Source organism: Polypterus senegalus, chromosome 10 (genome assembly GCF_016835505.1).
Source record: "Polypterus senegalus isolate Bchr_013 chromosome 10, ASM1683550v1, whole genome shotgun sequence".
Classification (NCBI taxonomy): Eukaryota; Metazoa; Chordata; class Cladistia; order Polypteriformes; family Polypteridae; genus Polypterus; species Polypterus senegalus.
The window spans coordinates 32381407-32393422 of NC_053163.1; the positions used below are offsets into that span (position 1 = coordinate 32381407).

General features: G+C 36.3%; 1 protein-coding gene across 2 annotated transcripts in view; it reads right to left on the reverse strand.

The window, feature by feature from the left end:
- The window catches only part of wbp2nl (WBP2 N-terminal like), a 47516-nt gene extending 35773 nt beyond the window's left edge, over positions 1-11743 (reverse strand). For both annotated transcript variants that reach the window (XM_039765654.1, XM_039765653.1), the window contains exon 1: positions 11615-11743. In XM_039765654.1, coding sequence (XP_039621588.1) covers positions 11615-11673 — 59 coding nt within the window. In that variant the 5' untranslated portion in view covers positions 11674-11743. The remainder of the gene's footprint in view (positions 1-11614) is intronic.
- Positions 11744-12016: the final 273 nt, after the last annotated feature.

Sequence of the window (12016 nt, forward strand, 5' to 3'; positions counted from 1 at the left end):
CGTTTTGATTGTGTTGAAATTCCAAACAGAGACACCTATCCTGAATTATGGTACAAAGTCATTAAACACAAGTCTCACTGACCTCGTTAAAAAGATTCAGCATATTGGGACTTCAAAGATTCCAAATATTGTTTTTACAGAAGTTCTGAAATAAAAGTGAAACTAATGAAATAGCAACAATTCAAAGAAAAAAAAGTGTGTATCCGGAAAAACAAACACGGGGGTTGGCGAGCAAAGCAAGCAGGAGGCGAAGCCCCCTAGTAAATACTAAGAATTTCTAAAAGCTTGTTGAGAAATAGCGATGGAGGGAATGGCCTTGTAAGCTTGCAAACCAAAACGCAGTGCAAAAATGAATGCAGTAATACAGTTATAAATACACAAATATACATCAGCTTTAATATACTGTATGTATGCTCTACACAGTTTATTCAAATTGGAGTTTCTGCTGCGTGTTTATTACTATCTACATATTCAAAGCATTAATTATGAATGATGTGTAGTTTTATGCTATATGCTGCTTTGGAATTACAAGATTTAAATTTGTGAAATCTAAAGTGTTATCAATGAACTGTGCCTGAATGTAATAAAGGAAGGAATAAATTAATAGCTGACCCAGTCCACAATAAATCTAAAGTGTCATCTCTATTTGAGTTTAAGGAACAGGATCATCGGAATAAAAATTTGCTAAAGATGAAACAGTATCATCAAGTAAATATTTGACCTAGAACTGAATCTTGTTGCAAACCTTTAGCACTTTGCAGACTAAGGTGGAGCGAGTATCACTCCTTTTCCACCCTAATGCATTACTGCTACTTTAAAATGAAAGGTTTTACAGTACAATGCAGTGGTACATTAATACATGTAATAAATTTGTAGCAGTAAATTCATTGACACTTCATTTCATTAATGGCAGTTAATGAAACTGTTTTCTTACCATTAGAATATTGATGTGGAAAGGTGGAAAGAGTGAGACGCAAAGAGGACAGAACGAGTTTTACAGAAAGTAAATAGATTCTGATTGCTTGTAAATGATTTGTTTTTAAAATTAAAGGGAAAGTGATGACTCTTGCTCGTTGTGGTTAAAAGCTTTAAAGGTGGACTAAATTTAAAGAGCAGGATGAGGAGAAGTGACAAGTAGAAGTTTCCTCCAGAAAACAACTTGAAATACACAGAAGGGACTTAATCAATAGCAAAGTGGAGCAGTACTGAACCAACTCTGGACGTCAGGTGCAGTGTCAGCCCTGCTGTTTGTTGAGTGTCTTTGTTACCTAAGTTTATTATACAGTATACCATTATACAATCTCATTTATGTATTTAATTTTACTCCTTAACATAAAGATCATACAGGGCAGAATGGGTGTAGACTTTGTAAGTCACCAAAATCCTGATGTCGTCTTTAAAGCAGTGGCTTTCAGGTTTAGTTCTATGATTCTGCACTGCTGCAGGTTTATACTACAACTAATTTCGCAATTGGTGAATCATTTTTACTTTTAAATAGTCTCATTATTTAGTTATCTGTCCTACAAATAGAAATGTATACCTATAAGGTTTCTCTAGTTTGTCATGGCTTTAATTCCTTTGCTTTTACCATTTTCTTTTTAAATGTACCCTTTGTATCCAAACGATGAAAAGCAAAGAGCAGTGCAGACAGAATTAAAAACAACATTTAGTGCATTCATTGCAATTATCATTTATCTGCTAATTTGGAAGCATTTGATTGCTCCCCTTTAGCATTTAGCACTGTCAGCATTAGGTTACAATTAAGGGAGCAAACTCCCTTAGAAAATGGTGTATTAAAAATATAATGGCAAACCAAACTTAAGTATTTAAAGTTTTTGCAAAAATGACAATATTGAGAATTTCTTAAAATAGGAAAAAGGACAGCTCAATACATCATGAAATAAATTAAAAGTCAGAATATAAATAAATGAATAAATAAATAAAACCCATTATCACAACAGTCTCCTAGGACAGCAGCAGGAAAACACTGTTCTGAAGTGTTATGCCTTTTATATTACTCTATGAGGATGGTCATTGTGTACAATACTTCTACAAAATGTCTACCATTTTGAAAATTCTCTGTAACATTACTGGCCAAAATCTGGTGTTAAAAAAATATTTAAAAAAAAATAAAATCAAATCACCAGTCTGTTACATCATATGCAGTGTGTCCATTTCATACCGTCTTGAAAACTACAGCCTTCATGAGTGTTTTTTGTGTTTGAGAAGTGTTTAATGGTTGTGGATGGAGCACTCCATTTCTGACCAATTTTTATTTTAGTGTAGAAATGTTATTTTTGTTTAGCAGGTGAATTAAACTTCCTAATTACAAAAATGGATAATCAATATTTAACATATGTAATGTATTATGCATTAACATTTATAAATACATTGTCCAGGTGATCTTTGAATCTATTAAGATTACTGGAGAAAGGCATATATGCATCTGTATTACTTTCTGATCTGAGGTTAGTAACAGGATAATCTAATATCAATTAATGAAATGAACATGTATTTTATAATGCCATATTTTAACTCTTTGAGGGCTGAATATTTTTTCCAAAAAACTCAGTTTTCTGAAAAGCACACAATGCACTGGTTTCACACATAAAATCGACATAAAATGTCTGTTGCTACGTGCTGTGGCTGCTTTTGGCACCTTTGGCAGCAGTGGCTGCACAGGAGTGGCTCGATGGTCAGCAGGAATGCACGGCTGGCCGGATACCTCTCTGTCTTCGCACAGCAGGCGGGCAACGTAGGCAGTTGTAGCGTGATGCAATATGGTTTGTACCTCTTATCATCAAAAGTGGTGGTCCTCCTAGGCGAACGCTGCTGTAGGTGTATCAGCTACATGAATGCGTTCAGCTCCACGATCAGCTTGGGACCGATAGGCTGATACTGGTACTTTGTTTTCGATATACATCTTCAGATCACTTGCATCAGACTCAAGAGTCCAAAAGGTCAGAGTTCGATTCAGCGATAATACGGTAAAACATCCATGGAGTATTTTGCTTTGCACATTTACTTTAGTCTCGCCAGATGTCGATGCCATTTTAGAGGCTGTTTACTCTTTACTACTCATTCATGTGCGGTCATGAACTTTCCTTGAAGCAAAGAGAGTTGAACTAAAACGTAAGGGTGAGTTTTGTCGCAGTTTACATCCGATTACTGTCCTCTACTCCTGAATTTCGACAAAAGTCAACATCAGCCCTGAAAGAGTTAAAAGGCAGATGATATTTCTCAGTTCATTGGGGCTGCAAGTTGAAAGTATAGTTTCACTAGATAGATCATATGACTCCAAGTCCACCAAAATATCACTGCTCTGCCAGGAATTTACAGATTCTTCCCCGATGTTGGCCATGTAAAGTACTTATCTAGACCATACAGAAAGGAGAATTCAAAAAGCTGTTAAGAACACTGAAAACAAAATGCAAGTTGCCTGGCTGCGAGTACTACAATACTGGTGAATCCAATAAAATGAAAATGCATATATTATGCAAAACCATAAACTGAAACCATTATAAATGGTGTACACCACAAACCAAAATATGTATAATATACACATGCACATGTATTATGATCAGGACTTGTGCTGTAATGAATCAAGAGATTTGTTTTTCCTTATATAAAAGTCAAACAGAGAATGATGGAGGGGGGTGAGAAAGCATGCAATGTTTACTTACAGGTAGGCAAGGTGTTGGACTAAATACACACAATGGAAATGCAAATACAAGTAGAAGAGATATAAAACAAAAACAGTTGGAAAAAACACCATCTGAGATATTCTTTGAAGCACATCTATTCATGAAAAAAAAAGTTTTAAACAGGAATTTCATACAACGAATGAAAAACACAGTAAGAAAAACTGTACTTGAGTGAGCAGTGTAAACATCTAATAATGATAATAATAATACATAATCAGATTTTGTATAATTCCTACTAATCACCTATTTCAACTCAAAAGAATACACTTTCCTGTAAACTCTGAAGTGACCATCAACAAAAGCCATAACACTAGGAAAAGTAGAAAAAAAAAAAAACAAGAATTGATCGAATGCAGAAATGTTTTACTCATGGACAATTGTGTATAGTACGTTCAAGAGTATGCAACGTAGTCCAGTAATATGGTTATTACTTCTTATATGACAGATACCTTTAGCCAAGGAGACTTGCAATATTGAGGTACAATAGGCCTCAATTCTGGATCCTTAACCAAGACTTCTTGTACCACTGGGCCACAAATGGGTGGATACATATAGGTGAATTCTTAAATTACAAACATTGAATATATACAAAGGACTGGGTGGTTTAAAAAAAAAACTCTGTCTTAACCTCTGAAATAACAGCCTCTGGGATTCCAATTCTAAAAGGCGAGCCTGATAACAGTCCACTGCTTTACCAGGTAGCGATTTCAACACTAAACTAGTAGTGCATGATGGTACTTCTCTAAATAATGTAATAATTATCGCAGATAACACCACAGGGCATTTAATAGTTGCCCATGTCACATGACAAGAAATAATAAATAATTAATAAAATTATTAAATAATTATTAAATAATTAATAATTTTCTGTCACTTCTTGCATCTTAATTTCGTGTGCAGGAAATGAACTCTTAACCAACACCAAGTTCTTACTGCTTATTCTTGGTCTGAACATCTTAACAAATAGAAAATGGTTAATGTCAGACATCATTTTTGATGCAAACATCAGTATTGTCCAACTCAAAATCTGAAAGAATGTGGGAGGGTTTACCCATCATTTATTTTCTTCCACATACTATAAAGTAAATGCTCACAACATCCCAAACATGCATTTTTACAGAAACAAGAATGAACTTTTGAATTGAAGACAAGCTTCCCTACACATTCTTTGTTCATCAGTTCTGCCTAGTTATAGTTAATTCACTGACGACCATCTGCTCTACGTGGTATCAACATTGCACATTGTGTGGTCTGAGAAACGTGTAGAGATAAGATATTAAAATAAGATGTGAGAAAACATTACTGGGTGGAAAATATTCCTTGTATTAGTGCATATCCAAGGTGCTTCAACAAACAAGATCGACTCATCGATGTGGTTTCACAAATATTTAAAGCCTTCAATTTAAAAAATCAATTAATTTTAATGCACACAAATATTTGTTATGGTGTATAAAATCTGTACATTTTGGTTTCCATTATATTTTGTTCAAGACAAGACAACAGATGAAATTAACAAATTAAAGCAGGTTTTCTTCCCTTACACCTTACTTTTATAACACTTGTTCATAGCTTCATGCTAATTTGGTTTTATAGCCTGGGAAAGGATGCTGAGTTGATACCTTAGGCTATTGATGGATGGACATCTGGAACAACAATTTGCTTTATGGCTTAGGACAGGAAGAACTAGTATTTCTCCGAGTACATCAAAGGTTTTGTTGTGTGGGAAAACAGACAGTGAATTAATTCATCAATCATTTGGACAGCCAGCCAATCAGGTGCATGTGTTTTGAAACCAAGGCTTGACAATTCATAATAAATATGCCTTGGTTTGGAAAGAAGAGGAGAGAAGCAAAGGGAGAAGAAAGAGAAGCAAAGGGAGAAGAAGAAAGAAGAAGAGGAATGGACGAAGACGGCCCTGGTCGTTAGTAAGGCATCATGAACACCGATTGCTAAATCAAACGCCTCCCTGGGACATTCATCCTTGTCATCTGTAACTTTTTCGTAAGCTTTTTCTAAAGACTATATATATTCAGACTTTCCTATCACTACCTATTTTCTAGTATTCTTTGTTCTTGTGGTATTATTATTATTCTTGTAATAAATACCATGCTGCTTTTAACTTTCAGTGCTTTGTCTTAATGTCTAGAGTGATTGAAGTAATAAGTTAGATTTCTTTGAGCACCTGGTGACAGCCGGTTTTTTGCCATTATTTCTGTGCTGCGAGGTTTATATGGCTGAGAGTGAAGAGCGCTATACTCAACAGAAGGGACAGATACGATAAAGAAGGTATTCTTGGCTGATGAATGGCTTATAGTCAAGAGTGCTGAGTCTTTGTATGTTTAAATGTATTCTTGTAGACCAAAAGTAATATTTAGGTCTGAGATATCACTAAAACATCGTATTGTTGTTCGTGCCGAAAATAAGTAAGTCTCTTGAAGTGCTGAATGACAGGCTGTTATTCCTATAGCACTTGTGTGGTTTAAAGTGCTAAGGGTTAATCTGTGTGTATGTGTCATTCATGGAGCACTGTTGTGGTTAGGGTCTGTGTGTGTGTTTATCTGTGTGTGTGTTCATCTTAAAGTGCAACAGTAGACCAACCCGATAACGAACTTGACGAGAACCCTTACCCTTGAGGAAACAGGTAAAAGGGCAAGTGGAGGGAAATACTACGATAATACAATATTCAAAGTCTTAAATTCAAAAACACAATTCCATTTTAACACTCTACCATTATGCACAAGCAGATTTTCCAGTAGCAGTTTAATTGTATTTTATTTATAATACATTCCTGGAAGGTATGATTGGATATTGGACAGGTGGATTATGCAACGTGAGATTTTTTCATGGACATTTTGGTACTGTTGGTTGATTTTAGTCCCTGACACATGGTGTATCAGGAATTTTGTTATCCTTGTTTTCCATTAAATTAAAAATAAATAAAAGTGTAAAAATGTATTTGAATATTATGTGTTTACCATATCATGTTGACCTAAAGTTAATTTCTAAAAAAGAAATATGAAAAGTTTGCTCTTCGGAAATTCTGAAAAACTGAATGAAGTGCCTGCCCCATTTACAAATAGCTTTGACTCTCCTCTGATGGAGAGAGTGTCAGTTCAAGGCTCACTCTTGACTTTGCTATTAATGCTGCTGGAATAGATCGCAGTCCTCCATGACATAATGTAACATGATTTTATGTTATGTTATGTTATGTCAGGATGCTGGTGGGATGGATGCATTACCACAACAAATGATACTGCCTAGACAGATTCCAGAGAACCAAAATAAATAGATAGATACTGTAGATACAAATATTTCTGTGACTTTAGTGAAGTATACTAAAAAAAGGCCTCCTTAAAGGAAAGATTCGAAAATTCCAATTATCTAAACAAGATAATCGGGGTTGCACTGCTCACATTTTTATGAATGAAATCTTCAGGCTACTTACCAAGTTAAGCACTACAGGGAGCTGGATCCAGTTCTTGTAGTGTAGCAATGAGTTCTGGATATAACTACAGCTTGGAATAAGATGCAAGTCTTTTACAGGACACAAAAATGTGCTCATGCACTGACAAAATGGGAACAATTTCAACATCTCTTCTACCTTAAATTAATCATTTGAGTTAATAATTCATTTTAGACACTTTTTTTTAACACAGTACATGCACTAGATTATCTTTATAATGTCATGTTCATTTTATTTGGCCGATTCTTCAAAATTCATAGACTTGTAAGTATGCAGACCAGAAGGTAGGTAGCTTACGTGTAAAGTACAGACCAAAAAACAACACCAGATGTTATATTATAAAAGTCATCAGAAACAAAGGCTGTGTGTAGTGAAACCTAGGAGAACTAGAACTACAAAACAAAGGTATCTCTTGGTCGTTCACGAGACTTGAAATGCCAGTATTTGTTGAGACATTATGTAAAAAGGAAATGAAGAAACATGAAATTTGGTAAATTGTCTTCTGATATCCTGTAAACAGTAGTTAAGACAGGGTGGATATTTTGAAATAAAATGGGAGTGCATATTCAGCATTTGCTGATGACAATTTCCTTTTCCCCCATTTTCACCATTATCCTTCCTTTCCGTTTTTAGTTAATATTTTTGAGTATTGTCCGTTTTAGCTTGGGCATTCATTTCATTTTTTTTTTTAGAACTAATAAACTCTGTTTTAATTTATTTCCCCTATCTTTTAAAGTTCTCAGATTGACACAATCAGTTTTGCAACAGAAATTAATTTTTACATGAACTATACCAATACAAAACACACTGACCCTTCTATTAATACATAATGCTAATTTATAAACAGAAGTGATGCTCCATGTGGCCACATATCCCCAACTTCTGATATACCAAAAACAATGAAACAGATAATTTATCTTAAGAAAATGAAATTCATTCTGCTTTTAAAATTTCTTCAAAAATGTCTTTAATTAACTCTTCCATCTTGGTTAATAAATATTTATCCCTAAAAAATCTCCTAAATTAAAAATGAAAATTCAATGAAATGTGTGCTTTTCATTTGGGCCTTTATTGTTAGGCTGATGAAACATTCTCTCTTTCATAAAATGGTGTAACTATTAATACTGTCAGACTGGTACAATGGTCAAACCTGTTGCTTCATGGACTCACTGCCCAGACACTGAATGCTGCATTCGGTTATCTTTGTGAAATTGTGAGCTTTCCCTGTGCCTTTTTTTCTACTGGTACGCTTTTTTGTCTTCCACCCCTAATGATGCGCAGGTTCGGATGATTAGGGTTTCCACATTGGCACTGCAATGGATGTTAGCACCAACTTCAGGAATAATTTGATTAAGTGGGGCTGAAAATGTTGTGTTACTACTGGCAACGAACTTACTCTTGAATTTGACAATATGTACTTGCCACGCTATACTTTCACAATATACTTTAGTTTTAGCCATCACCTTCACAAATTACATTAGACATTTACCAAAATAACAAATTTCCTCTAGCACTACATAGTGCATGAATAATATCGTAAGGCTTTAGCATAGTACTTTTATAATACACATACCAATTGAGTACATATGCATACATATAATACATACCAAAGCATTGCCCATATAACACACACTCAATTGAGCAAATTATAAGGAACACTATACTAATACTGGGTAGGGCCTACTTTTGCTGTCAGAACAGAGAGAGTCTTCCACAAGATGTTGGAAACATTCTTTGGGTATCCAGTTCATGCTAATATGGTGTAATATCATTGTGGAATAAGCCATTTGAAGACAATTGTGGCCATGAAGTTATGCATGTGGTCAGAAACAAGACAGACTGTGGTCTATAAGCAAAGACTGAGTGGTATTAATGGGCCCAAAGCATGAGAAGAAAATATTCCCTACACCATTATACCACCACCAGTCTGGACGGCTGGCACAAGGCAAGCAGAGTGCATGGATTCATGCTGTTGGTGCCAATGACCCAACCACCTGTGTGCCTCAGCAAAAATCAACATTAATCAGACAAGGCTACATTTTTCCAGTCCTCAGCTGTCCAGTTTTGGTAAGCCTGTGCCACTAAAGCCTCAGCTTTCTGCTTTTGGCTGACAGGAGGGGAAAGTGATGCAGCCTTCTGCACTTGAAGCCGATCTACCTCAGGGTTTAATGTATTGTGCATTCTGAGATGCTCTTCTGCTCACCACAGTTGTACATAGCAGTTACCGTAATTACTGTACCCTTTCTGTCAGTTTCCACCAGTCCGACCATTCTCCTCTAAACTCTCTCAGCAGCGAGGTGTTTTTTGTCTGCAGAACTGCCCTCACTGGATGTTTCATATTTTTAACACCATTCTGGGTAAACTGCAGAGAGTTTTGTGTGTAAAAAAAAAAATAAAATAAAAAAAAAATCGAAGACGTTCTGGAGATACAGAATTAATACAACTTTCCCATGTTTCACCAATAATCCCGCCACAGTCAAAATCACTGTGACGATGTTTAACGTGAACATTAACTGAATCTTCTGCTCTATACCTGTATGATTTTATGTATTGCACTGCTATCACGTGATTGGCCTATCACATAAATGCATGGGAAAGCAGGTGTATAGGTGTTCCTGATTATTTGCCAAAAATACACACTGTATATTGCTAGGTTTTAGCATGGTACCTTTATAATACATACCCAATCAATTTCCCTACATCAGCGATTTTCTTTTCTTTCGCCCTAATTCCCCTTTTGAAAGTACTCCGATTCCATGCGATACCCACAAGCCGTTTATAGTCGGTTACCCTGCATATCTAAACCTTTTGTGTGTGAGTGAGTGTGGGTGTGACTGCAACTATGCTCCGAGAAGGACGGCTAGTTTCTGTCCATGTATTCACTGCAGCTGATTTAGGCTTAGACTCTCCGCGATGCTTAAATATAATAAACGAAAACCTATGGCTGGCCGCTAGGTCTGACAGTATACATTTAATATTGACAAAATTGTATTATACGAAACACATAACGAAAATAAATGCTTGATGACACTTTAAAAATGAGTCAAGTCCATGAACAGCACAGATGGCATAAATGATTTTTGACCGATCATACATTTTAATCTATAAATTGCACTCTTAGATTTTCTCTTGGTGAGTCATATGACTGCCAGAAAGGGGCTTGTTTACATCCGGATTGAATACAATGTCTCGTGTTCGGTTTGAAGGACAACTAATTCGACCAATCACAACCGAGCGACTCATAGATTGATATTAAAGGAAGCCAAACAAATAAGACAGACGAGGATGGAGGCGGGATTAACTTATTGGGATAACCACCGGTTCTACTACTTCAGCTTCAACATTCCGTGAAAATATGGAGTCTATTAATAATTATGACGTTCTGAAAAAAATACATAGTGTGAACACTAAGAACATGACAGTTGCCTATGCTTCTACATAAACTGGAAGATCTATCTGTGAGGTGCAGCAGTAACGTTAGTACGTACTATTTAATTAAAAAAAAATTACAAAACAAAAATATTTAACCCACGTAATAAATTTACCTGACTTGTAATGCGCTCTGCAGTAGTGGAAACATATCTATCATGGTAAAGAAAAAACACAAAACTTTGCAATCAACCACCCTCGCCCCTTTCAACATTACAAAATGTATTACGGGTCGACTCGTATAACTCAGTAGTGTAACCACTCTGTCATTTTAACTTGTATTATTATTATTATTACTTATTTAACTTATTTAGGCCTTCTGCTTCCCGATAAGCCCATGCTTTCATACAAAACATTAATCCAAGCAGGTCAGTATCACCGCTATCTGGAGGCAAATAGTGTAGCCACCGCTTGCAAATTACTTTCTGTTTAGTCATCCCTCTGGTAGAGTTTTTGGGGCGGTTTTATACCCCCTGGAACAAGAAGGTGGGGGTCGTGTAGGGGTCTTTTTTTAGCTTAAACACAACCTAACACGGATCAGGCAGGTACACTTGAATCTCGATGAAGAAATAACACAATTATGAAATTTTAAGTTAAGTACTCTTGCTTTCCGTAAACAGAAAACTTGCACTCGGTCAAACTGCCTATGTCCTTAGTGCAAATATAATCACCAGCACTTAGTTGTAAATAAGTCAATATAATTACATTAATTTTGAAATAAGAAATAAACTCTGGAAGTAGCGATCATTAAGATTCACCACGACCACCCCCTTCACTGATTCACCAATTGTATTTCTGGCAATTTTGTGTTCTCGGTGACTAGGTTCTAGACTGATCAGTCACTGGACCACATGACTTTGCAGTCCTGTTCCTAATGCGCAGCACTTTCACCAGCACTGCTCACTTGAAAATGTACCAAAAACAGTACTTAATACATGATAAGCTTAAGAAAGCTCTTATATAACAATGTCAGATATAGTCAATACGTCTGGTTTAGTTGGTTTTGGTTTTTTTTTACCTTTCACCGTTGTCCACCAACACTCCACCGGACTGTGAATGATTTCTGTTCAACGCCATCTTCTCGGTTTTTTTCTGGCAGCGAATTCAAGGGACTGCGGGTCTGGAGGTTCGGCTCGCCACTGACAGTCCCACCCCTGACGCACGCCGCCGCTGAGAGCCAACCAATCGGAAAGCCCGTTTTTGGTGACGCGTCTTCCAATGCTGAAGCAGCTGTGAATTGTGTACACAAAAGGGAGGGGCGCTCCGAAATCCTGATAAAAAATGGCTACCTGAGCTGGGGTAGGAAGCAGTGGCGTAGCGACTACCTGTTATGGATTTTCAGGTGCTGTAGGTGTTCTTTATCGTGTCTTCTCACAAGACTTTCATTCAGACTTCAGTTCCGCTTCCTGTCTAGCAATGT